The following is a 25,500-nucleotide window of genomic DNA, read 5'->3' as shown; positions in this document are numbered from 1 at the left end:
AAAAGGTGAGGCATGGTGGAAGAGTCGGAGAGGTGTGGACGAGAACACGTTCACCTACATATACGCAACCGCACACGTCTTGGCGCGCGCCTCGTGGGCCAGGCCATCGGTGTTCATGTAAGGTCACTGTATAGTCACCCAAACGCTCGCCTCGCCTCGCTCAATCACGCAGAGGCGCCTTCCCATTCCAGTCAATCACCGCCGAAGACCACGCTGGAACCGATGTGATGGCGGTGTTAACAAACGACTTGGCATTACGCGCACCACCACCACTGCCGCTGCCGGCACCGAAGACGATGCTGCGCACCGTCGCCGTCAGAGGGAATTCCTCGTCCTCCGTTGCGGCGTCCCAGTAGACCAGATCGACAGATGCGTTCCCGCCCAAGTTCAGCTTTTGTTGAAACAACTGCCGCGTATCCTTGGGCATGTACAGATTCGAGAAGCTCTCCCGGTGCCACACCACCCAGCTGGGAAATTGCGGCTCCGTTGCATTCGTGTAGGAAAGCGGAGACGACGGCGCCGCACTGACGGCAGTGGCTCGGTCGTGGTCATCCAAATCGGCGGCAGAATCGCCGCAGAGAAGCCCGCAGCGGAGTCTGGAAGAGTACCCCACTTCATTTCCGTTCCGCACCCCGTTGTGACGAAAGAAAATGGCGCGACCCGTCAAGACAAGATTGATGAGACCCAGCGTCGCGCGGCCAGACATGGGAAGAAGCAGCGACGGACGCCCGCTATCGGCGGTGCTCGCCTTTGTGAGCTCCTGCTGCACCACATCCACCCCGCGTGAGACGAGCAGTGAGAACAAGAAGCTCACAACGCCCCCGCCGCGTGGCTTCATCCAGCGCTCCTCGGTGAGTAGTGTGTCGCGCAGCACCTCAGTGACCTCCTGTATGCTCGTCATCTTCGCCCAGCAGCGCGTGCGAGGCTTCGCCGCCTGCCGCAGAACGTGGCTGCGTGTGTAGCGAGAGCTGTCACGCTCGGTCTTCCACACGCTGTCGAGCAGCACAATCTTGGCAACGTTCGGCTGCGCCTGCTCCAGGGAAGTGCACAGCGCCTTGGCAAGGCATTCGCGCTGGCGCTTCTCCTTGCCCACATACACTTCGCGCTCATAGTAGTAGGCGGCCACAAAGGCTTGAATGGGTGCAATAACCCCGTCGCAGCCGCCTCGCTGCCACTGGATGAGGGCGCAGTCGGCGCAGTCGTCGAAAGTAAAGCCCTGCTCCAGAAAGGACTTGTGCAAGCTGCCGTCAAAGCCGCAGAGAAGCTGGAAAGCAGCACAGAGCTGCTCTCGCTGCTCTGCCGTCATCGCAGCTCCTCCACAGTCTTCGACACCGTCGGCGCTGTCTTCGTCCGCCTCGCTGTCGACTGCACCGGCATCATTGTCACCCTCGTCGTCAGAGGGCCTCGGTTGTGCTCCACCGCCGCCACCATTCCCTTTCATCGACGATGACTTCTGCTTCGCGGCAACCTCCATCCAAGCAGGTTGGGCGGCTGGTGTGCTCGCAGTCCTCGACGAGGACAGACCTGCATGCGACGCGGTCGACTTGGCAGCTGATCTCGCGCCGGCCCGCTCTGCTTTGTGGCAGTCGAAGCTACTGCAGCCCTCCTCCTCTTCGTCTGGGCTGCCGTGTTCGTTGACATTGTCGCTGCTACCATGCGAGCTGCCAAGCAAGTCGTCCATCGTGATGCCAGCGAACTCTTTCCCGCGGGACGTGCCGCTTAGCGAGGCGACCGAGCGGTGCTGGTGGTGCTTGCCGTGCCTGTTGTTCCGTTGGAGTGCGTCGCCGGCCCCTTCGGACTCATGATCTCTCGTTGCGGAAGTGGACGCCTTGGGCTTCTTCTTGGAGGACACTTTGCGCGACTGTCTCTCCGCCATTCGAGCCTCTCGCACAGCTTGCTTATTCTTGAGTGCCTCGTAGTTGGCGGGCACCTGTGGCAGCGGCATGTGCGCCTCAGCTATCAGCCTCTCCGTTTCTAGTCGGCGCTCAACGCGCAAGTTGCACAGCATCTCCATGATTGTTTCAATGCCCTCGCCTTTCATGCGCTGCTGATCGGCAGGGTCGAGCGCCATGAGGTCGGACATGAGCGCTCGCGAGGAGATCGTGTTTGCGTCGCGCGGATGCTCCTCATCAAACGCCTTCAAGGTCGCAAGGAAGCCGCGACGGTGCATGTACTCCCGAAGTAGCGCATCAGACAGGAGCTGCACCTGCTCCTCGTGTGCCATCTTGAGCACAGGAGCATTCGCTAGATCCTTGACTTTCTTGGGCGGCATGGCGGGTCCTTCTTCGTTGTGGTGGGGCGTATCGGGGCTGCTGTTCAGCTCTCCGCTTCGTTGGTAACCTTCCTCGCCCAAGGCGGGCTACCAGGGAGAGAGGCGGCGACGCACGCGGTTGGTCAGCCGAAGAGCTGCTGGTGTCTATGTCCGCTCAGGTAGATCTATGTGAACCTTCACTGGTGCTGTTTTCACGACGAGTAGAAGCACGCAAAATTGGAGCCGAACACAGCAAGGGGGGAAAGGAAATAAGGAAGCCGAAGAACGCAGCAAAGGCGATGTGCGCACAGCAGACGCACGTTACAGAGGCGTCACGCGCCAGCGTGCCGTGCACGCTACGCCCTGTTAGTACAGGCGAAAGGTGTGACAGACGGTGGTGGCCCTCAGGCAACGGAGCACGACCGTGCGAGAAGAGTAACAACCCTGCGTACGACTGTGTTGCACGACAGGCATACGTGGGTGGAGCAAAAAAAAAAGGATGCTTTGTATGTTCTGAACTGGCCCACGACACCAAGCAGCGCAGGAGAAGCGAGAGGGGAGTTGAGCGAGCGGGGGGAGGGAGGGGAGCAAGAAGAAGAACGATAGGTGCCAAGCAACGCGGAACAGGTGGAGGTGAAACCGCACGAGAGGTGCCAGCGTAGGAGAGGAGAGAAAATGACGACAAAGGCAGCAGCACATCCGGTCTCCTCGCCTTCTCACTTTTTTTTTCAAATAGTCACTCGCGCCCTTTCTCTGGCGCGCCTGACCGACTCCTAATGATGACCCATTCGAGCTCCTGTAGTGCAACTTCTTCAAGTGTTTGGACGATGAGGTAGTGGTTCAGTGAGACGGAATGCGCGAAGTGTCGTCATGTCGCCAATGCCTCCTCCCCCTACCCCTTTTCTGCCCGCACGCCCATTCTTCATCCCCACACAGCGCGCGCACACACACACAAAGAAAGGCAATACGTTCCGTGGGAGTGGAAAGGAGAGGAGTCACTCCATCAGCTTCACCCGTTTGGAGGCCAAGTCAGCCATGTCCTTCTCCGTCAGTAGCGAAACGCGAGCCTCAGACGGTCTGCTACCGCTGCGCCGGCACTGGCGCCGACCAGAGGTGCCTCCGTCATTGCAGGTGCTGGGGATGACTGTGCTGAGGCCTCGCGTCAAGTTGCGCGAGTCGTCGTGGTTAGCCTCGCGAGAAGACTGCCTCAAGGTTCCATCAACGCTGACTTCACCGTCGCTGGCAGAGGCATCCTCTACCGGCGTGTGTAGACTGATGTCGACGTTGGCGAAGAGGTCGAGCTCTGCTGCCTCGCCGCGCGCGTACGCTTCCACGGCCTGCATCATCGCATCCTCGACCCGCTCCTCCGCCATGCATTTGGCGCATGTCGAGTAGAGCATGCTGGACGCGTAGACGGTGCGACACCGCGGGCAAAAGAGTGGTGGCGCTGTTGTGGTGACATTAGGCATGGTGTAGTTACTCGGGAAGATGCCGCGGCGGCCGCGCAGGGAGCCTTCCCACCAACCATCGTTCCAACGGCGATGCACCTGAATGATATCGCCGACTTTGCAGCTCAGCTCGTGCGGCTGGCGACCGGTAAAGCTGAAGTTGGCCTGCACCACGTCACACGTCACGAAGTTCGTGGGAAAAAGGCGCTCCTCATCGTTTCCGTCACCAGCTGGCGCGGTGGTGCCCCCTTGTGGCGCTGCATCGATCGCCGCCCGTGTTTTTCGGCCTGCGCGAGACGCAGAGGAATCGGTGGCGGCCGCTGGATCGACAAAACGATTGGAAGCCGCCACGCCCGGTGCCACCCACGCGGGTCCGCCGCTTTTGACGCCGTACCACCACCCTGGTGAAGAGCTGGGGCGCACCGCCGTGATCACGTCGCCATGGACGAACGACATTTCGCCATCGCCGGTGGCCTGGTACGCGTACAGGCACAGCGCAACATTCTGCAAGGCGTAGTGTGACAAGGAGCGCTTGAGGCGCATGTTGGAAGTGACGAGACAGTTCGGGAAGAGGCCGCGCGTGCAGCGCTGCTGGTGTTGTGGCGACAGTAGAGAGGCGCTGGGGGAGTGCGAGAGAGAGCTGCTGTGCTCCGCGTCACTGAGCTCAGCCGTAGCGAGCGCGGGAGAGACCGGCGTGGCCACGTAGCCCTCCCAGAACCCAGAGGCAGTCCCCTTCCCTGTTACGTTGATTACATCGCCGGCCCTGAAGCTGATCTCGTCCTCTTCGAGCGCGTGGTAGTCTATGAGTGCGATGCACTGCTCTGTCTTGTGCTCGCTGACGACGCGGTCAGTCTTAGCGCGACTGCCAGCGCCGCGGTTGGTCTTTGCATCGGCGGCGGCAAAGCGAAGCACTGCCTCGACGGCGCCGCTTGCACTGATGCTGAATTCGCGTGGTTGCTGCTGCTCCTCTCTACCTGGACGCCGCAAGCTGTCCATCTGCGGTGCTGCAGAACGGTGTCAACGCGGCCTCGGGGACGTGATGCGAACAGCGCGATGGTTTGTGCGATGAGAAATGGGAAGAGAGGCGGTCCGGATAGTGGCTACGCTTCGTTCGTGGTGTGGTGGGGAACGCAACCAAATGCGCTGGGGAGCACCCACGCGTGTGTACGTGTGCAATGCTGTGCGTGCGTGTGTGTGTCTGTGTGTGTGTGTGTGTGTGTGTGTGTGTGCGTGTGTATGTGTGACAGCGGCCCTTGTAGGATAGTCCACCACAGCAGCCTTCATGACCGAATCAGCCGCCTGCAGCGCAGGGCAGACACTTTTGCTGTCGCTGATCTCCAGCCAAGGCTAAACTGCAGTGAGGGGAGAGAGGCGGGGTGGAATGCAGGAGAGACAGACAGGAAAGTGACGGGAGTGTTCTGTGGACGAGCTCGGGACCGCGTGTCACCATTGCTGGCTTCTTGATTGTTCGGCTTTTTACGCTTGCCTCGTGTGTGGGTGGGTTGCTCCCTTGTGTACGGCAGGTGATGGGAGGAGAGGTGCCATACCGAGAGCGCTCCCTCCTTCCCCCCCCCAAGAAGAGCATACTCAACGGGGTGTCCCGGGCAGCGGAGCCCCGCGCGCACCACAGTGCGACGCACCCTCATTCACCAACGCAATGCCAAAGCGCAGCGACCCCGCAGTCCTTGTGCGCGCTGGTTGCCTGGCGTGTTTGCTTGTTTTCGTCTGGAGGAAACAAACAAACAAAAAAAAAAATGAAAAGAGAAAATGAAAAGTGCCGCACGCGAGAGGCGGGTGAAGGGCAGCGCAGATGCGACGGAGCAGAGGGGAGAGGAGGAGACCAGCCGGAGCGCACCTGTGAAGAGCGCCAGGGCGCACACGAAAGGGGGGGGGGAATGTCGACGCCACTCGAGAACGCGTGCGCCGTGCAATGCGCCACACAGAGGTTGCCGGCGGAAAAGGAGGTGCAGAGGGGGAAAGAGGGGCACACACATACACATACACATACACATACACATACACACACACACATGCACACACATACGCGTGCGATACACGTGATTCGCGCCTCCTGTGTTCCCCTTCCCACTTCTCCCTTGCCCGTTTCTCTGCGTGATCTCCAAGCGCGCACCGTCCAGCCGCAGTCGCGTGTGGGATATGGATCCCTCCTCCCTCTTTTCCGCTATGTTCCTCACCGCGTCCCCGCGCTCCCGTCTCCCCTCCACCCCTCACTTCGCCGTCTTGCTCTTGCCTCGAACCACGTCCCCTCAAAGCGGGTGCACTTCAAGCACGCTGCACACAGACTGTGCACCACGTTGCGCAATCGGCTTCTAGTTGCTCTCCAGCTTGCGCAGCTTGGCACCGCTGTTGATTAGGCGGACATCGAGCTCGTGGGCCTTGCGGACGATGGCCTTGCGAGACCTGGCGCCGACAGTGTGAGAGATGACGCCAGCGTACTTGCGGTTCTGCATCACGAGCATGTACAGGTCCTGCACGTTTTGGATCGGGAAGCTCTTGAAGCCAGACGGGGTGATGTACTTGGTGGCGCGGTCGCTACCGTAACCCTTGTTCGGCATTGCCTTCTGGCCCTTGTAGCGGCGGCGAACCGGGGAGTCCTCACCACGCGGCTTGCGCCAGCTGGAGCTCAGCTGCGGGAACAGCTCATAGCGATGGCGGGTGAAGCGCTTCGTGCGCTTCTTCACGATAGCCTTCGAAACCGTCGGCTTGACCATTTTGTTCCCCTTTTGCTTTGTGTGTGGTGACTGTCGAGGAATGCGCACACAAGCAGAGCAGAGACAGGTGGAATATGCCAGACAAGAAAACAGCGGCACGGGTGCAGGGAGAGAGTCAGTGCGGGACACGCACCAGCACATGCATGTGCGTGAGTGTTCGGGTGTAACAGACGGCGGCGAAGAGCGCACGCGATGAACACAAAGGAGGGGGCGCGCGCGTGCGTGTGTAGGTGAGAGAGAGAGGGGGGGGAAGGGAAGGGGAGGGGACGAGTGCGCGCATCTACCGGGCATTGGTGAGCATGTGTCTGATTTTCGGTGCTGGAGGAAGGAGAGGGGTCGCCTTGCAACCTTGTGTCTGTGTGTCTGCCTTGAGCACCATTCTCAAGCCCAAGTGAGTGGAAGGAGGGGCAGGAGAGGGATGGCCGTCGCGTTGAAGAGCACAGCAACGGCTCGAACAAACGCACCGCCATCAACATTACCACCATCGCCTGCCGCATACAAACACACCTGACTTGTCCCTCTGGTGTGAGCTGCTGCTGCTTCGTTGCTCGTTTCGTCTACGATTATGCGCAAAAATGTGTGCAGATTCCGCATACGGCAACGTCTCTCCACTACACCCCTTATTCGGCTGACACAGGCACCGACCTCAATATGGCACTGGCACGCATACGCACACACACACACACACAGACACGCAGGCGGCTCGCACCTCCTAAACGAATCTCTGCCGTGAAACTCGCTGCAGAAGCGTGCACACAGCTAACATGGAAAAGAAGTAGGGGGAAAGCTGGCGCGCATCAGCTTCAAAAGCACACCCACACACAGATGGAAAGACCCGCAGCGCGATACTGTCAAGGGCAGGGTCGACAGGAAACATGCAGGTGAGACACGGACTCGAGTCAGCGCTGGCAATCCTTGATTCCTCGCGGATGCTGCACCGAGCTGTCGGCCGCTCTCCTCCCCCTATCCTTCCCGCTATCTCTGTGCAGCCCCTGTACCGCACCAGTCATCATGCAGTTGTGGGCGTGACAGCCGCGCTGCCGGAATTGGAGACGGGCTTTGCGCGCGGCCTTGTACCACCTGAGCCTTTTAATGCGGCCAACTTGGTGCGCATCTGTAGCCGCTTCATGGCGGCGTTGCGCGGATAGCGGTAGCTCAGCGCGCCACCCAGCGCGGCTGCTGCTTTCGCAAGCTTCCTGCGTACCGCACGCCGCGTCGCTTGGCGGAAGTAGAGGCTGGATGGCTGCGGCGGCGCTGTGTGGGGTGTCGGCCCCATTCCCGGGTACGCGCACGGGCTCTGGTGACGAATGGGTGAGCCGCTATCCGCAATGAGCCCGCGACGCACGCGGCAGACATGCTGGTAGGTTTTGCTATCGACGCATGAGTATGCTGGAAGAGGCACTGTAGCCGTGCAGACAGCGCCATCCGCAGTAGCGCCAGCGGCAGCCGACTGGCACGTAAGCTTGAGCGAGATGATCAGCGCCGTCTTGGTGGGCACGGCGGGCAGCACTCGTAGCGTCACCGCCACCCTGCCAGGCCCTTTCCACCCCCACGTCTGCAGCTGTACCATTGAGGCAGGGGACGCGCACGCCACCGTCAACCCGTTAGGTGCCGCGAGCAGTCGATTGCCGGCGGCGTCGCGGAGCTGCAGAAGCACCGTGAAGGGCACACCTATCACTACTGCGTTAAACGTGTCGCACACGCGTGTGCGGCAGAGGTCTACCACGCCGGGCCACACCGTGTACCACATTGGTGACTGTGCGATGGGCTGCCCGTGAAGGAGAATGAAGAGACGATGGCCGCCGGCCCGCTGGGGCGAGTCAAAGCGAATCATGTACCGCCCCTTGCCGGCGTCCTCGACGCGCAGCTTCTCCACCTCGCCCATCAGCAACAGTCGCTCCCCACCGCGACGCAGAGGCCGATTGAACAAGTTGCGCGCCTGCACCTCGATGACGACGGGGCGGCCAGGAAGGATGCGGCGCGGGATGCGGCGCGCGGTGGTCCAGCACGCCACGCTTCGCTTCCGATCCACAAACTGAAGCACCTGCGGTTCGCGAACCGCTAGCTGCATGAGCAGCAGTGACGCAATGTGTTGCGAGCTCAGCAGCTGCCACGAGGGGAGGGAGGATGGTGTCAGCGCACCAGGCGGCTGCCGCTCCAAGCACAGCAAGGGGCAGTAGTACGCAAAAACACCGTCAGGAGATAGGTAGCAGGTGCCGTAGAGGCCTGGGTCCAAGGTGAGCGTCACTTGCAGCACATGACGCCGCACCACGGCGCCAAGCTCCGTGTCCCACCCAATGCTCACCCCCTCCACGAGCCGCTGCAGTACCCACTCACTCTGCTGATGCACTAACAATCGCATCGCGGAGAGCATGTGCGCATCGTCACCGGCAAGCCGCTGCATCGCCTCCACGTCCACCACGAGCTTCGCCTGCGGCAGGTACGCCGTCAGCCGCTGCGTCATCATCTCGTAAACCTCTGCCAACCGCCGCTGGTACACGTCGCACTCCTCTTGCACCAGCGTGCGCGTGATTTCCGCGGCGATGTCGCTCCGCGACGGGGTCTCGTCGGCAGTGAAGCACAGCATTAGCTTGTCGCTGCTGAGTCGAACCATCGCCTCGCGACGTGTGGTGAAGAGCACAAGGACAGACCGCAGCCGACGCACGAGCGCGGCGCTAAGAATCGCGGCGGAGTGGAATGCATCGTACGCCTTGGTCGGTGCGTCAGCCGTCGATTTTCGCGACGGGGACGCCGCACGTGGCCAGGGCGATACCACTGCGTCGATCGCCGCCGCCGTCTCGGCCAGCAGCAGTCGCTCAAACTCCTGCACGGGCATTGCGTCCAGCGTGGTGCCCTCCAGCTCGAGCTTGAACCGAAGCAACTCCGACGACAGCGGTGGCGTGGCTAACCCACAGGCACTCTTTGTGCGTCTGCTCTTCTTCAGCTCCTCCGCGTCCCGGGGTGGCGACGGCGACACGTCAGCTGCAGCGCTTCGACCATTCTCCTTGGAAACATCTACATGTCGTGGTGGCGTTGTCGACACCACCGCGACCCCCTTCGGCGCAGAAAGAAGCTGGTGCACAACTTGCAAGAAGCGGTCCCTCGTGTGGTGCACCCGCACCAGAGCCACATCTGCGGCAATGGCCCGCCCAATCGTGGCCTGGCAGACGTGCATCACGTCTGTATGTGTGACTTCGTTGAACTCGATGCAGCACGACGGGTACGCCGCGCTCTTGAACATCAGCGCGGTAGAAGCTGCCGCCGTGGGCGCAGCTGGAAAGCGCGTGACGGCATGCTCCTCGGTGACGTACCGGAAACGTACCTGCAAGCCAGCCATCCCGCCCTGCCGCACCCCGACAACGACCGCCGCAAGATCTGCAGCGTCGACCTCGGCAAGAAGACTCCGCAGCTGACCACGCACCCAGTCCATGAAGGTGCGCAGGGCTTCGCAGACGCGCACAAAGACAGCGCCGTACCCGTCGAGGTCTGCCGATACACTCGTGGTCCCATCGCTCGACATCATCGAGAGGTTCCAGTCGACGGTGACAGTGCTGCGTTGCAGCACAGGATGCGCTTGGCGCTGCAGCAGCCGCGTCGCACGTGCGCTTACGGCCGCCAGCTCCGCCCGCCATACCTCGCGCTGTGTGCACAGTGTACGGGGCAGTCTCGCCATCACGTCCGGGATGGCCAGTGCATGCTGGGCCGTCGATAAGTACAAGGAGTGCGAGAGCGCCGTGCCATTGAGCTCGACAAATTCCTCGCCGCGGTGAGGCACCACCTGTATCTCAATCGAGTCAACGGTAGCCACCTTCTCGCGCTCCGCCCCCGTGGCCGCCGCCCACGAAGTCGTCGGGACGCTGCTCGGAGGCGGAACGTCGTAGGTGCCGAGTACCAGGGACGTACCAAGCCACCGCAGCAGCTGCGTCTGGGTCGACAAGCTGCACTGTCGATATGAGTCTGGCTCGTAGCGGATCTTGTACGGGAAGTCCTGCAGGAGCAGCCGTAGCACTTCGCGCTCGTGATCTGGCGTGAGAAAGTCGTGGAGCAGCTCGGCGCAGTAGTCATCCTGCTGAAGCATGTGGATGCCGAGAAGGCGCACATCGCTGAACCGGACGCGCTGCGTGCCCGCAAGAGCAGACACAGTCCCCTTTGTTGTAGCAGCCGCTGCCGCCTCATCCTCGCCGCGCTGCTGCAAGGAAAGGGACTGCTGTAGCTTGCGCTCACAATTCGCATCGGCGCCACCGTCTGTGGGCGGCGTCGTGAGAGAGGTCTGCGCCACGTGGCGCTGCGGAGCGAAGCCGGCGACGCTGGCCACCTCCCACATGCCAAGCACGTCAAAGAGGATGGCACGCACGGCGGGGCTGAGTATTGGCACCCAGCTCAGGAAAGACTTGGACACAAACACCGCCCCGTTGCGGGTGGTAGACGCGTGGTCGCTTGGCTGGAGAGAGGCGACGCCCTCCTCACCGTCCCACCGCACCGCACCGGCAGTGTTGGATCGCCCAGAGCCCATCGGTGCGAAACGCACGGACGACGACAGCGCCGGCTTCAGCGCATCGGCTGTCTCCTGGAGACGCTGCAGCACCTGCGCCGTGTGTAGGACCGCCGCAGGGTCGCCAACCGCAATCGCGTACTCGAGCGGGGTAAGACGCGACGGCCCGGCTGGTCGCTGGAGCGCGCGGTAGAGCACCAAGCTCATCACCTCTGCACCGCTCTGCTCACCACTCGCGCCGCCGTGGCGGGTCGATGGCACCATGTACGTGCGAGCGGCTGTGTACAGGATCTGCTCAACGAACTGCAGCAGCAGCTGGCCACCGCAGTGGCCGGCCATCACGTGAAGCAGCGGCACCGCAGATGACGCGGCTGAACTGGAGTCGCCCGCTCTTGGCGCGTTGCCGCTTGCGTCCTCTCCTGTCCATCCGCCGTTTGTTTCCGGTGGCACCTCCTCAGTGCCCATGGCGCCGTTGTCGTTCTCGCTCATGCAACTGTCAAGCAACGCGGCGCAGTCGAGCGCGGTGTGGGTAAGAAGAAAGGAGGCGCACTCCGCGTTCTCGTGCAGCGCTGCCCACTCGAAGGCGTAGCGGCCCGTTCGCGCGTCTTGCATCGATGGATCACTCATCTCCAGTTGCACGAGCAGCTTCACGACATTAAGGGAACCGTTTGCGGCAGCCACGTGCAGCACGCCGCAGTCGTCCGCGACGTTGTAGTCGGCGAGCACGCGCAGACCAACCGTGTTACTTGTCTGCACGCACCACAGCAGCAGCGACGCGGCGCTGCGCAGGGGCGGCGCGAAAGGCTGAAAGACCACCTCCCCCGCTTTCAACCCACGCGCAGCGGGGCTCTGCTCATACCCTTGGCGCACCTTCTCCTGAAGTGCAGCGTTTACCTCGAGAACACCACGAAGCCAGCCGTACTGCTGCAGCGTGGAGTCGCACAGCAGCAGCCGCTTTTCGATGGAGCCGCCTCCATGCGTGCTCAGCCGCGCCAGCAGCCCTTGCACTGTCCCCCCTTCCTCGCAGAAGTTGAATAGCACCTGCAGCAGTTCATGCAGGACCCGCGCGCTGCCAAAGGCGTGTGCGAGGTGCAGAGGCGTGTGCCCGTCCATGTCCTCGCGTAGCGCGAGCAGCGCAAAGGCTTCGGCGCAGCCACCCATCAGCTGCGCGCCGGGCGGCACCGCCAGCTTCAGGGCCGCAGCCGTGGTGCGCCAGCATCCGCCGACCGCCGCGCAGTGCAGCACGGACGTTTGCGCGGACATCAAGTCACCGGCATGGCAGAAGTTCTGCACGAGTTGCACGGCGAGATCGTCGTAGCCGCCCAAGGCCGCCAGCATCACAGCTGTGCGGCCGCACGAGTCGCCGAGGGAGACGTCGGCGTTGGCCGCCAGGAGTGCCTCCACGGTGGCTCTGTGGCCGTGCGCGGCGGCGAGCATGAGCGCGGTGCGGCCCTCCCTGTCCCTCTGATTCACTCGATGCGGCTTGAGCAGCGCCACAACGAATGCCGTACACCCGCGAGCCGCGGCGACCATCAGTGGCGTCTGACACTGCCGCTTGCGGCATGGCTGGCCCATCGGCACTCGAAGGGCTGCAAACGTCTCCAGCGCAAACGGCTGTCGGTGGTGCAGCGCGTGGTAGACGCTCGTGCAGCCCCGCGCATCTGCGGCCGCCTCAACGTCGGAGCGCTGACAATGACGGGTCACCTCGATGAGTACGTCCTTTGGGGCCCAGCGGGCGACGGCGTGCATGACGTGCCGGGCGCTGCCTATGACATGCGCCAAAACGGCTGGGAGCTCCTCCGGCAGCAACGGGAATAAGTAGCGCGGCAGTGCCGACGGACACTGCTGTTCTTGGGCATCATCCATGCCTGTCAGTAGCCCCGCCGCGTAGAGGCGGTCCGCCTGCTGCATAATCAACATCAGAAGTGGCCACCTCCGCAGCGAAGCCGCTACAATGGCAAGCAGGTTAATCGTCTCCTTGCGCGGCGTGGCACCGGGCCAGGAGAGTAAGTGGGTCAGTATATCCTCGTACGTCTGTGCCATGGCGGAGCCTTGGCGACGCAGATGCGCCTCTGCCAGCATCGCCATGCACAGCGTCAACGCGCCCATGCTACACACGCCATCTGCGATGTGCGCCGACGCGGCACTTGCACTTCTCCTATCGTCGAGGCGGGCCTCGCAGCGGTGCGGACGGCGCGTTGATCCTTGCCGCAGGTGCCATGGACGGGGTCGATTACCAGCGACCATTGTAGCCTGCAGCTGAGCGTGGCGCTCCTTCGTGGTCGCCCTCCTGTCTGCTGCCGTGCTAAGTCGGGTCGCCGTGGCGCGGTGGTACACCAACGAAGGTCCTTGTACGGCAATGTACTGCACCCACTCCAGGCTGCCGGCCGCGATGGCACACGTCAGCGACGTCAGGCTCGTGAGCACGTAGGTTCCCCCAGCCAAGAAAAAGGCCGCCGGTCTCAGCTGCAGCTGGCGAGACACAAACGACGCCGAGACTGCACACCCGCGCGTTGCTGCCGGCGCGCCACCGATATCCGCCACAGACTTCAGCGCACCGGGGTTGCGCATGTCACCCAGACTAGCACTAGCGGCCGCAGGAGTTCCAGCGCTGTCGAAGACGCTGAAGACGTCGCCCAAGAGCTTGTGTTGGGCGGCGCGACGGCACACCCGGTCCACCGTCTGCGACACGCCAAAGTCGCTGAAGATCAGCGCAAACATGTCGCGAGCCGCGATGTAAAGGGTTCGAGGGTCGAGTACAAGTTCCACGCGCTCAAAGTACGGGAACCACCTCCACCCATCCGCGTGGGTCGCGGCGAGGGCGTAGAGTGACGGCGCGGTGACCGTGGCGCGGGTGTTCGAGTACGAGAGCACAGAGCCGTTGCCGTCGGAGCCCACGACGGGGAGGTGGAGCCCCATCATCTCTGCCGTTAGAGCGCTCACCACGTCCCCATAGCCGAGTTCTGCAGCGCTGTGGAGCACTGTGTAGGACTTGTATTGACCACACCGCTTGTGCCACAGCCGAAGGACGCTGAAGAGGTGCAGACACAAGGACAGCGCCCGCGCAGAGACGCGTGTGACAGCGCTACCCGCACCGCACGGCGGACGCGGCGCCGGCGCCACACCGCGCCCTACAAGACCGAGCGCAAGCAGCACAACAGCGCCGTCGGCACAGCCGCGCCACAGCGCGTAGTCCACGGCCGCCGCCGTCACGCGCGCGCCACGCCGGCCAGCCTTGCGGCACAACGCCTGCACCGTAGCAGCCAGCGTGGTCGGCCTCCATGACTCCAGCTGATACTCATCCACCATCCGCTCTACCAACAGAGCGCGAAGCGCTGGCACGAGGCGCGCGTCTGCGGCGAAGTAGGCGAGAGCGGTCAGCTGCCCCCGAACGCGTGGCGCGGCGGCATCCTCTGCATCCTCCTCGGCCTCTGCGTCGCGGCCGTCAAGCGAGACAGCTAAGTCTGCGAGAAGGGCGGCACTGCCGTAGCACTCCACGAGCGCCTGCGCCACCTGCACGAGTCCCTTCGCCGCAGCGACGCGCACCGTGCCGGCAAACCGCAGCGGGTGGCCGGCCGTGGCGAGTGCGCGCACGCAGTCGGCCAGCGCCGCCTCTGCCTCACGTTGCATGCCAGGAGGCGCACTCATCACCAGTCCACGCAATACATCGCCAACGCTGCGGCCGACCTCCTCCTCCGTATCCTCCGCCCGGAGCGGTGGCGAACCCGCCAGCAACAGGCGCAGTAGCACATAGTCGCGCTTCCACGCCGCCAAGCAAAGTGGACTGATTAGCGAGGCGTGTATGTTCCCTAGCGGAACGTGCGCGGTCATGGCAGCGGTGGGGCAGCTGCGCTCGTGCACGGCGCATCCGGCCTTGAGGAGGTACGTCACAATGTCGCTGTGGCGCTGGTGCACTGCCATGAGAAGCGGTGTCGGTTGCGTGCCAGACGCACTCAGCGGCGACAGCGAAGCGCCATTGCACCAGTCTTGCGCTAGGTCTACACTGTAGTGCTCCTTGAGCAGTCGCAGCACATCCAACCGTCCCGCCGCAGCGCAGGCCACCACAACACGGCCGAGCCACGCACACGGCACGTGGTGGAAGTCACTCAGATGACGGGTCTCCAGAAAGGCGTCCAAGACGCAGCGCACAGTTGCGGTTCCTCCATCACTGACCCGCTTTTCTGCGGAAGCGTTGACGAGGCAGAAGAGGGTGTCAGCGACCAGCTCCAGCGCTGCCATGGCGGCTTGCTCGCCGGCGTGACGCTCCTCTGCCCCAGCGTCACTCGCGGTTTTGGCCACACACTGCAAAGCTGCCGCTGTCTTCCAGCGCTGCTGCTGTGCGTAGTGCACTGCCGCCACCAACGCATCATCTCCGCTGCTGTGCAGCATGCGCCGCCCGTGCCGCGTTGCGGGTGCGATGCCGGCAGCGATGAAGAGTGCCACAAGAGACGCCCTGCTGCGGCTGTGGTGTGCCATCGCGTAGTCCGTCACCGTCCACCCCCGCACGTCGCGCAGCGGCCACGGCGGCAGGTGGAGGCTGTACCGCAGCGAGCGCACCAAGTCGATTTGGCCTGCCTCCACGGCGTAGCTGTACACGTCGCGCACTTTCACGCGGTGCAGCAGCGTCACGACGGTGGCCCGCCGAACAGTGGGCACGACAAGCCGGTAAAACGGCTTTGGTGGGCAGTAGAGGCCACCTCGGCCGGTCAGACGGTTCGGCAGCAGTCGCGGGGCTTTGATGGTGAGAGGCACCAAAGTGGGCGCAATCAGCGTCGTTGGGCGAGGCGGTGGTGGCGGTGCTGTTGCCAGCAGCTCCGCCCATACCGTCTTTGGCAGTGCCTGTAGGCGCTCCGCCAGGGCGAGCGTGACATCAAAGCACCCCACCGCAGCGGACAAGTGCAGCAGCTCTGTCGGGTGCACCTCGAAGGCGAGTGGGTCACAGGCACGAGCTAGGTATGATGCCAAGCGAGACCTCTCGCGCCTCCGCGACGGCCTTTCGTACACGAGCCCTTGCAGCGTGCGAAGAAGGACGCGTGACACGTGGAATGGGTCGATAGCGCAAGATCCCAGAAGACCGCGAACCACGCTCTCCAAGTTGGAGCTCGTCGCCTGCTGAAGCGCAGTCCACGAGCCATCCCGAGACGAAAGAGCTGCCTGGTTGAGGATGAGGACCTGCGCCACCTCCTCGTGGCCCTCCCGCAGCGCCACTGCGAGGGCAGACTCATGACCCGCCATGGCGTTCACGTCGGCACCGGCGCACTTAATGAGAAAAGCCGCGGCGGCTGCATCACCAGCAGCAGCGCAGGCCACGAGCGGATTCACAGCCGTGGCGTGCACATCGCACAGCTGCTTCTCAACGCACCAGCGCACGCCTATGGCGTCACCTAGGGCGCAGAAGCGGCACAGGAGGACGTTGTCACGCCGCAGCACCGCGACCGCGGCGGCACAGCGCTCCGTTACCCAGGCCAAGAGCGGCTCGGCAGCAGCATCAGAGCGGTGGGTGAGAAGGTAAAAGAGAAGGTCGCGAGTGTCATCTGCCGTCTCGGCCGTCAGCGCGCCGTACTCGCATAGAACTCGGAGGAGGTCGGCCGGCACGGTGGCTGGGCCGTTGCCTCTGCGCACGGCGTAGAGGAGGGCGCATCGCAGTGGTGTGTAGCCGCGCCGCGCGCCACCGTATGGGTACTGCCGAGCAGCCTTCACAGCCGCCACTGGATCAGCGTCCTCGGCGAGTGGGCAGTAGCTGCGTCCGCTGTGGCTTGTCAAGGAGCCGCTCGCAGCAGCACTCCGCTGCTGCCGCTGAGCCTGGCGCCTGATTTCGCGCTCCTCGAGCTTGCGCAGCCGGCCGCGCAGGGCACTGTGCCGCACAAGGGCAATGTTCTCCCAGTGAGACCCCCACTGCTCATCAGCAGTCATAGAAGACGCGGAGGAGAAAGACGAGGACGGCCTTGCGGCAACGGAGCGCTGCGCTGCAACGGCGCTGTGGTGCTGCAAAAGGATGGCTGCCACGCGGGTCATCCCAAGACTACAGGCAAAGTGGAGCGCAGAGAGCCCGCTGCGGTCCTGCACGGCGGCCGCAAGGGTTCCAGGCGGACACTGCGCCAGCAGCAGCTCCACCACGCGCCATCGCCGCGCCTTCATCGCCGCCAGGAGAGGGGTGCTGCCGTTCACGTCGGGCTGCGTCAGGCACGAAGCTGGCAGGTTGTGGAGGAGGTACTGCACGCACGCCGGCTCACCGGTGGCGGCGGCCACGTGCAGCGGTGTCTGCCGACGGTAATCGAACAAGAGGTCTGCGTATGGACCGCCAGGCACCGAGAGACGTGCGGCAAGGCCCAGGTCCTCAGCGACGTATCGCACAACATCCAAGCCAGAGCCTGCTACGGCTGCGTGCAGGACACTTTGGCCAGAAAACGCATCACGCGTCGTCACCTCGTCGGGAGAGAAGAAGTAGTGATGCACCAGCGACTTCACAGCCAGCAAGCTCGCCCCATCGCGGCAAAGGTCGCCGAGGGAGGGCGAGTACAGGCGAAACAGCTCCACTGGGGTGTAGCTGATACTGTTGCGCATAGACTCCTCCTGCAGCGCCGCGGGCGGCACCTGAAGCGCGCGCAGACGAGCGCACAGCAGGCCCACCAGAACCGCGCGGCGGCGCTCCAGCGCGATGTGGAGTGAGGTGTCGCCAGCGCGGTTGGAAATCAGCGGGTTGGCGCCGCCTTCCTCGAGCAGCACCTTTACAACACCCACGTGATTTCCCAGAACAGCGAGCTGCAACGCGGTGCATCCCGATTGCCGCTCGGCCGCGTCCACGGCGACGTACGGCTGCGACGCCAGGAAGTGGACGGCGGCCTCGTTCCCCACCTGCGCCGCCTCGTGCAGAAGCGTGCGACCGAGGAAATCTTCTGTGTTGCCGTTCCACCGGGTCACGCCACAGCACCACGTCTCCAAGCGGAACGGACGTCCATAGTTGGCGGCGAGCGTGGCAGAGGAAAAGAGTCCTGGGCCGCTGACGGCAGCCCCTAAGCCGCGCAGCGGGTCGGGAAGTTGCAGCTGGAGACGCTCGGCCACCACGCGCTCTGCACGGAGCCCGCCCTCCGCATGGTCGCCTGGGGTGACAAAGAGGGCTGCCAGGGCATAGCGCTTCTGCCGCGGCATGCGAGGAACGTCCAGTACCGACGTCCCTTTCTCGTCCGCCTGGTGGGAAACACGCTGGTGACGCCGGTGTGATCGGCGCCCCTTTTGCTGGCGCGGGTGTGCCACCACCACCAGCGGCGGGGCCGCGTCGGGAAGCCACCGCGTGCAGCTGCTCGTGCACACACGCCGCCTGCTCCCTGCCGTCGCAGTGCCGAGCACCGCGGTGCTGGAAGATAGTCCTTCCCTTGCCGACAGACTCGCCGGTGGAACACCAAAACGCGGGTAGCGCGGCAGCACATCTTCTATAAGGAGCGACGCCTCCTTGGCACGCGCGTAGGCGCGGCAGCCGCCGCAGTGCACAAAGCTGAACGTCTCTGTGAAGTTGAACGGGTGCAGTGGGGAGGAGACGATCATATGTGCCTGCTTGGCAGAGACGTTTGTAGGCGGCTGCTTCACCGCCGCCGGCCCCCCGTCGCCTCCCGCCGCCAGCGAGACCAACACCGACCGCACCTCAGCCAGTGTGGTGTCTAGAGTAACATTGATGGTCGCAATGAGCTGGCTGCCACACGCAGTGGCGGTACACACCAGGCACAGAATAGGTGCGCGGGCCGGCGTGAAGTCGGACGGTGCCTCCATCGTTACAAGTGCCGCGTCGGTCTCCTTCTTTGTTGGGATTTCTAAAAAGCTAGATACTTGATGCGCTGCAGACATGCGTTTTGCAGCGCACCTTGTGCTTCCTCACACCACCGCAGCGCTTTGAACACGCGGCGGAAGTGGTGGGGTACGGTATGCGCAGGCTGCGAGAAGACCAAGACAGCATGAGGGGTAGTCGACATGTGCCACCGCTTGGGCAAGCGCGGCACCGCAACGGCGGTACAGCTGACCGCAACCTAGAGCAGATGCAAAACACACGCACGAAGGTGTACGTGTGTGTTCGCCGCTCTGCCGGCCCGTCGATGAAGGGTGGGGGATCGGACACAACAGCCAAAGAATATGAAGGCGGGAATGAGAACACGAGCAGGGATAGCAAATGGAGTGGAGGTGTGGCGGCACCAGGCGAGATACGCCGGTCGCAGCAACAACGCACGCCAAAAAGAATCGAAAGAGGCACTTGCGCTCTGGCCTACACAAAACAAGGCTCCCAGAGAGGGAGAGCCTCGCAAGGCCAAGGAGAGGGAAGGGGCCCACGTGGAGCGGGGGAAGAGAGCGCCTAATACGAAACACGCTGTCCTCCCCCTCCCAACAACGACAGAAAAAGAAAGAGCGGCAGAGTTGCTTTTCCTCACCGCTCCAGTGATCTCGTGTGCTGGAGCTCAGCGACGGTCCCTGCGGAAGGACGGTAATGAGTGTGCAAGTGTGCGCTGGGGCGGAAACAAAAAAGGGGGAAAAAGATGAGCATACAAGAAGGGAGGGAAGAGGGGAGAGGCAAGAGATAAGCGCGCGCGTGTGTACATGCCCCTAGAATCCCGTGGCAGCATGATTGAAGAAAGGGCTGCATACGAGGAGAACGAGTCGCCCTACCCAACAGCCAACCTCTTCGCCATAAAGCGCACGCAAGTCTGCGCACGCTACACGGCAAGTGCAAGGGCACACATGCAGCCGCACGACGACTGTGTGTGTGTGTGTGCGTGTGTGCATGTGTCTGCGTGAAGGGAGAGAAGTTCGGCAGCGGCAGAGATGTCCCGCGGCATATACCTCGCCATGGCAACGACGATAAAGCTGCCCCTATTGAGACAAAAGGTTGCCAAAAAGAGAAGAAGACTTCGATCGCCAGCGCCTATTTGGTGAGACGCCCGACAGCTTCTGCCGCTTCTACCCTATATCAGCGACAGCCGCCACTCGCTTGCCTGCTGATTGAACTTCACCCTTGACCCCTTCAGGCGCGCGAGGCAGCTGTCCAGCGTGTGCGCAGGCACGGAGGGTGAAGAAACGGCAAGGGTACACTTGAAATGAAAACAGAAAGGGGGTGGGTAGCTGCTGCATGTCGCTGACCTCCGTACGACGCAGTATTACAGAGCCAGAGGAGAGTAGCTTCGGCAGAGCTCCTCCAGGTATGTTGCCCACCATTGGGCCGTCCCCGCCGTCGGTGGCGAAGAGACCGCTGCTTTCTGACCAACGGCCGTCGATAAGGGCGAGTCAGCATCCGTGATAGCCCTCGTCAGTGCAAGGCCCGATTTTCTGGATACAAAGACGCTCGCCTCTGCCTTTGCCCGCGTGCTGCTCTCCTCCAAGAGCTGCGCTTGAACGCAGACACGCAGCTCCGCCATGCGCATCAACATGTCTCCGAGGCTATAGGTGGTTACCACGTCGTCATCCGTGCGCTGCGTGGCGACAGACGAGCATGAGGCCTGCTCTGCCTGCGGCTGAGCCTCGCCAGCGCAGCTCAGCGTCGCTACAGCAGCACGGCGTCGACGGCTCCACCAATGCGACCGAAGTACTCCGGCTGAAAGACCGCCAGAGATCAAGGAGCACGGCGTCGTTCTAGAAGACGACGATGGCAATGAGGTCATGGCAGAGCTGCTGCACACAGCGGTCACAAAGCGGTGCCATCCGTATCGGGCAGAGGCCGGCACCCGCGATCGGTGACTGCGCAGCTGATCTTCGGTCACCGCGCCTGTGCCCTCGACGTCGACGCAGGCGAAGAGCTGAGCCACGGCGTGCTGCAGAGACGCAGGCACAGCCATGGACAGAATCGCGTCGGCCAAGGAGCTTTGGCCGCCGTTTCGGTGCGAGATGGCCTTCGAAGGTCGTGGAGAAGATGTGGAGCTGGGCACCGCCGTGGCCACAGCGCCTTCACTCTCCGACGACCGCCCGCTGAGCTTGTACAGCGACACTCGTACGCCCGTTGAGCTCAGCAACACCGGGCGAAGTAGGGCGCCGAGGTGGCACAGTGCACCGCCCCATACGCCAACTGCCTCTGCCGGGCTGACGGCATACAGAGCGAGGAGAACGTCCTCGTTCTCCAGAAGCTCCGACAAGCACACCGGGCTGATGCCGGTCACGACAGGTGCAGATGAGACTTGTCTACTCGCTGCAGTTGCGGTTGCGCGTCCCTCGCTGACGGTGCGGGGCGGCGCCGCAGCCCCGCCTGCCGGCGTCTCGCTTCGTCGACGCTGAGCCTCCTCTGAGGCGGCGAGCCGCTTTAGCGTGTAGTATACAGACCCGACCTCCTCGACCGCGCAGCACAGCGACACATGCGTGACTGGCAGTGGCAAAGGGTACGCCTCCAGCCACCGCCGAAGCAGCGCGGAGACATCCACTCGTGTCGAGTCGCGGCGAGGGCACGAGCCAACGAGCGTGTCGACAAGCCGCGCACACGCCGCGGCGGACGACGACTGCCATTCTGGATTCGCCGACGGCGGAGTCGCCCAAAGAGAGAGAGACTCGACGACACAACTCAGAGACTGCGTCAGCTCTTCCTCCTCAACAACGACCACGCGCGACGCGGTTGATGATGCGACGGGTAGGTGGCTAAGTACTTGGCTCACAGCTCGGCAGCACGGCAGTCCCAGCTCCGCAGCAGTACATTTGATGGCATCCATAGCCCATGCATCGGCGCTCTCTAAAAGACAGCGGCGGCTATGCTGGGCGTGAACCCACTGCCCCAGCAAAGTGTGAACACCCGCCCACCACACGGACTCCTCCGTCAGATCGGTCATGTCGGCGCTGCCACTGGCAGCGATCAGGACCAGCGTGGCGTGCGCCGCCACGACAGGGTCCATTCGGCATACCCAGCAGCTTGCCCTGACCCGTGGCAGCATCGCGCTGTACACGTCGCACGCAGAAAGAGAGCGTTGCTGCTCCCTGTTGTCGAGTCTCGCATCGAGGATTACACCAAAGCCGCGAGCGGCGGCTTCGAATAAGCTCCCTCCTCGGCTGCTGCTACCGCAACTGAGCCTTAGCGCATCAATGACAGTGCGCTGCTCCCGGGGTGGCATCCGTCGGCACGCGTAGCGCAGCCAACCATGCGATGCCTTCAGCAAGCGCGTGTCCTGCAACATTGCGTAGCAAGGATGATCGCACAAAGCCATCACCGCGTCGTCGTGCTTGGTCACTGGCGCGCTTGGAAGAACAGAGCCTGCAAAGGCTGGGAAAACGGCCACGGGCAAAGGCGGCGGCACCGATAGAACGTGGGTAGAGATCGTGATCATGCACTCCTCCAAGCGCAGTCGGCCCTCGCAGAAGCTGGTGGCCCCGGTGATGAGCCGCGCCAGCGAAGGGGAAACCGTGGACAGCGCACGCCGCAGCTCCAGCACGTCCGCCAGCTCTGAGTCGCCCAGTCGTGCGCTATGCACAAACACAGAAATAAGCCTCACAGCCTCCTCAACGAGGCGCCGCGGATGGTGCCGAGCAGCGTCCACGACGGCGGTCAGCCGTGATTCCAAAGGCACCAGTACCTCCAGTTGCAAGTACCGCGGATCGGCGGTGATGACGTCGACTAACTTGTCCAGGTCCACGTGCACCGACTCCCAACAATGCCCGGCGAGACCCCGAAGTGCCGACGCTTTGCCTTCCATCCTTGCATTCGGGGAATGACAGAGAGCAGGGAGACGGGCCGCACCTTGTGCGAGCGCGCACACGGCCTGCACATGGTGTTCCAACACCTCCGCCAGTGCCGCCCCTGCCGCAGCAGAGAACTCGAATGCCTTAGGAAACAGGAATGCCTGCAGATCCCGTCGAAGGCTCGCCTCCAGCAGAGTCAGCGGTACAGTGTTCATGTCGCTCTCTGCCAAGTGCTTTGCCTGTGCGTTCGCGCATTGACACCACTGCTGCAATGCGGCCGCAGTCGCATGCGTCTGGCACACATATCGGCTGTGCCGACGATCGCCGCAGGTGCCCGCCGACCCGCAGCTTTGCGGCGGCTTCTTTGTGAAGTGGGTGTTCACAGAGAGGCGCGGGGAGAGCGCAGCCGCTGGCACCGGTTGTGCCTTCTCCGTCGCAGTCGACGACGGGTGAGGAGAGACACTGCCCTTCTCAGCGCACAGCAGGTCGACGTACGAGACGAGCAGCTGCTGAACGTAGGCGCACTCCACCGGAGACATCCACTGCGGCGAAGTGGCCAGCGCGCGGGCGGGCAGCTCACGGCTTGCGCGAGCGCACGCTGCGCACCACGCGATGAGTTCTGCTGGAAAGGCACCCGTGTCGCACTGGAACGAACGCGCGAACGCCGTCCAGCTCACGCAGGGACTGCTTCTAGACGACGAGGGCACAGCCGGAGAGCCGCTAGAGGAAGAAGGTGCCGAAGAGGCAGGTACTCCTTGTGTGGCAACAGCTTCGTCTGCTGTAGTAGTCGAGGACAAGGCCATGCGCAACATCGCATTTGCAAGCTGCAGAACCTCGTCACTCACCTCTGCCGGTGTGTCGGTAGAGACAATGGCCTGGCCAGCGCACGCGGCTGCGCGAAGGAGCGACCGCAGTGCAGCGGCCACGTCCGCCACGCCCACGTACCCGCTGTGGTTTCTGTCCAGGTAGGAAAAGGCCACCAGCAGCTCCTCCATGTCGCTCTCCGTCAGAAGACGCTGCGGACAAGGCAGCAACATTGGCGATGGTACAGACGGCGCAGGGGAAGGAGTGAGGGCATGTGGCGACAGCGGGCAGCTGCTCGTCCACAGACACCGAACAGCCTCACGGTAGAGGCGATGCTGCTCCGGGGAAACCGTCTCTCTCTCCATCAGCGGACTCGACCCACAAACCGGCGACGGGGCTAAGCGGCCGCCAGTAACGAAAGCAGCGAGAGGGCTGGTCGGTTGTTCCCGCAGCGGCGACGCCGAGACGTCGCGAAATGGAGAGGGAGAGAGGATGGGCTGTTGATTCACCGATGCGCGTTGTCCTCGAGAGTCGCTGAGGTTGTCGCTGCTATGCCTGCTCCATGTGTCACCCACGAAGTGCGCCATCTTATCGCTCACCATCGGCCAGTACGTCTGCATGAAACCGCACAAGTCCAAAGGGCGCTGCTGAGAAGCGGCGGCACACCGCGTAGGGGCGACATAAGACGTCGGACTCCACCACGTCGGATGCACCGTCGGCGTCATGAGGCTGGAGGCTGCAGGGCACGAGGCAGCATCTTTTGTTGCCCTCACAGGCGCGAGGGCCGGGAACAGGCGTGATACAGCATCGCCCGTCACGTAGCCGTCACCGTCCTCGTCAACGGCGAGGAAGACATCACGCAGAAAAAAGTAAATGAACTCTGGAATCGACTCCGCCTCCTGACGAGCATCTTCGTCGGAGAGGCTTTCCAGTACCTGGGTGCGGGTAAAGACGCACGAAGGCATGATTGCGCTTCGGTTGCTATGTGTGTGTGTGTGTATGTGTGTGTGTCTGTGTGTGCGTGTATTCGTGCGTGTATGGGTGCGGGAGGGAAAACCCTCTACACACGCTGTAGCGAAGGTGTGCGTGAGGGTTGCACCAAGGAAGAAGAAAGATGTAGTGGGCGAATGCGCGCACAAATGTCGGCCATAAACCGGTGGTGGTCAACGAGAACAGAAACTCGTTTCAGAGGAGAGGAGAAAAGATATAACATACATAAATAGTATATATACGTGTATGGATGTATTACGCACAGCCGCACCGCACCGCAGGCCAATCTATTCTAGGGAGCTACCAGATCAACCAGGCACAACAAGCGAGAGATGGCGTGTGTATGTATGTGTGTGTGTGTGTGTGTGTGTGTGTGCACCAAGTATCTAAGCTGTATAAAACGATGCGTTGTCTTCTGCGAGGAAAGAAAGGGAAGGGGTAAGATAAAGCGTCAACAAGGGCTCGGGTTCAGTGTAGATGCCCGGTACGGATCGGTGGTGCCACATGCACATGCCCAGAATGCATTCCAGCTGTGCACCTTTAGTAGGAGGGTGACGCCTCTGACGCAGGACCAAGTGTAAGCAAAAGAAATGTCCCAGGAGAGAGCGCTAGCGACTGCCCGCAAAGGTAGTTGAGTGACTGAAATCTTTTCGTTGCGTGCTTTCCTTGCACGGGCTTTTCTGCCCATGGAAGCGAAGGCGCAGCAGCTTCGCCCTGGGCGTGTGTACGTCTGTGTGTGTGTGCGTGTGTGTGTGTGTGTGTGTGTCGATGTGCGTTTGGGCAGGTGTGCTGAGAAATTCGACGTCGCCATTCACAAACACATCAATGAGAGTGGAGCAGGAGGAGAGAAGAGGAGAGGAGAGGGGGGGGGATTCAGCAATAGAAGTGAGGGGTGGCAGAGATGCCAGGACATACGGAAGATACCCGGGCCCTCAGCGTGCGCAAAACGTGAAGTGCCATGTGCTCTGTGCTGTGCCTACAAGCAGACAAACGAGGGTCGCGATGGGAAAGAGATGTGGCCCATCGCCATGTGCCACCCGGAGAGTAGGGGGAAGGGAAAGTAGAAAGAGAAACATTCGGAAACACACAAGAGGAGGAACCGTATAAAGACACACACACACACACGCCGTGCGCTGCTGTCTGCACTAAGAA

General features: G+C 62.6%; 5 protein-coding genes across 5 annotated transcripts; all 5 read right to left on the bottom strand.

Moving 5' to 3' along the window:
- Positions 1-160: 160 nt before the first annotated feature.
- LMJF_35_2070 (conserved hypothetical protein) lies at positions 161-2,272 on the bottom strand (the record flags this gene model as incomplete). Its single annotated transcript, XM_003722551.1, has 1 exon — positions 161-2,272. One exon carries the CDS (start codon positions 2,270-2,272, stop codon positions 161-163), a length of 2,112 nt encoding a protein of 703 aa, XP_003722599.1.
- A 974-nt stretch (positions 2,273-3,246) lies between these two features.
- Positions 3,247-4,695, bottom strand: LMJF_35_2060 (conserved hypothetical protein; the record flags this gene model as incomplete). The annotated part of the gene is made up of 1 exon (XM_003722550.1): positions 3,247-4,695. The coding sequence occupies one exon, from the start codon at positions 4,693-4,695 to the stop codon at positions 3,247-3,249; it is 1,449 nt and encodes a 482-aa protein (XP_003722598.1).
- Positions 4,696-6,029: 1,334 nt separating this feature from the next.
- LMJF_35_2050 (60S ribosomal protein L32) lies at positions 6,030-6,431 on the bottom strand (the record flags this gene model as incomplete). Its single annotated transcript, XM_003722549.1, has 1 exon — positions 6,030-6,431. One exon carries the CDS (start codon positions 6,429-6,431, stop codon positions 6,030-6,032), a length of 402 nt encoding a protein of 133 aa, XP_003722597.1.
- A 1,009-nt stretch (positions 6,432-7,440) lies between these two features.
- LMJF_35_2040 (putative ankyrin repeat protein) lies at positions 7,441-18,762 on the bottom strand (the record flags this gene model as incomplete). The annotated part of the gene is made up of 1 exon (XM_003722548.1): positions 7,441-18,762. The coding sequence occupies one exon, from the start codon at positions 18,760-18,762 to the stop codon at positions 7,441-7,443; it is 11,322 nt and encodes a 3,773-aa protein (XP_003722596.1).
- Positions 18,763-20,060: 1,298 nt separating this feature from the next.
- Positions 20,061-24,323, bottom strand: LMJF_35_2030 (hypothetical protein; the record flags this gene model as incomplete). The annotated part of the gene is made up of 1 exon (XM_003722547.1): positions 20,061-24,323. The coding sequence occupies one exon, from the start codon at positions 24,321-24,323 to the stop codon at positions 20,061-20,063; it is 4,263 nt and encodes a 1,420-aa protein (XP_003722595.1).
- Positions 24,324-25,500: the final 1,177 nt, after the last annotated feature.

The sequence above is a fragment of the Leishmania major genome, chromosome 35 (genome assembly GCF_000002725.2).
Source record: "Leishmania major strain Friedlin complete genome, chromosome 35".
Lineage (NCBI taxonomy): Eukaryota > Euglenozoa > Kinetoplastea > Trypanosomatida > Trypanosomatidae > Leishmania > Leishmania major.
The sequence above is the reverse complement of the archived record's forward strand: the minus strand, read 5'-3'. Positions and strand labels throughout refer to the sequence as shown.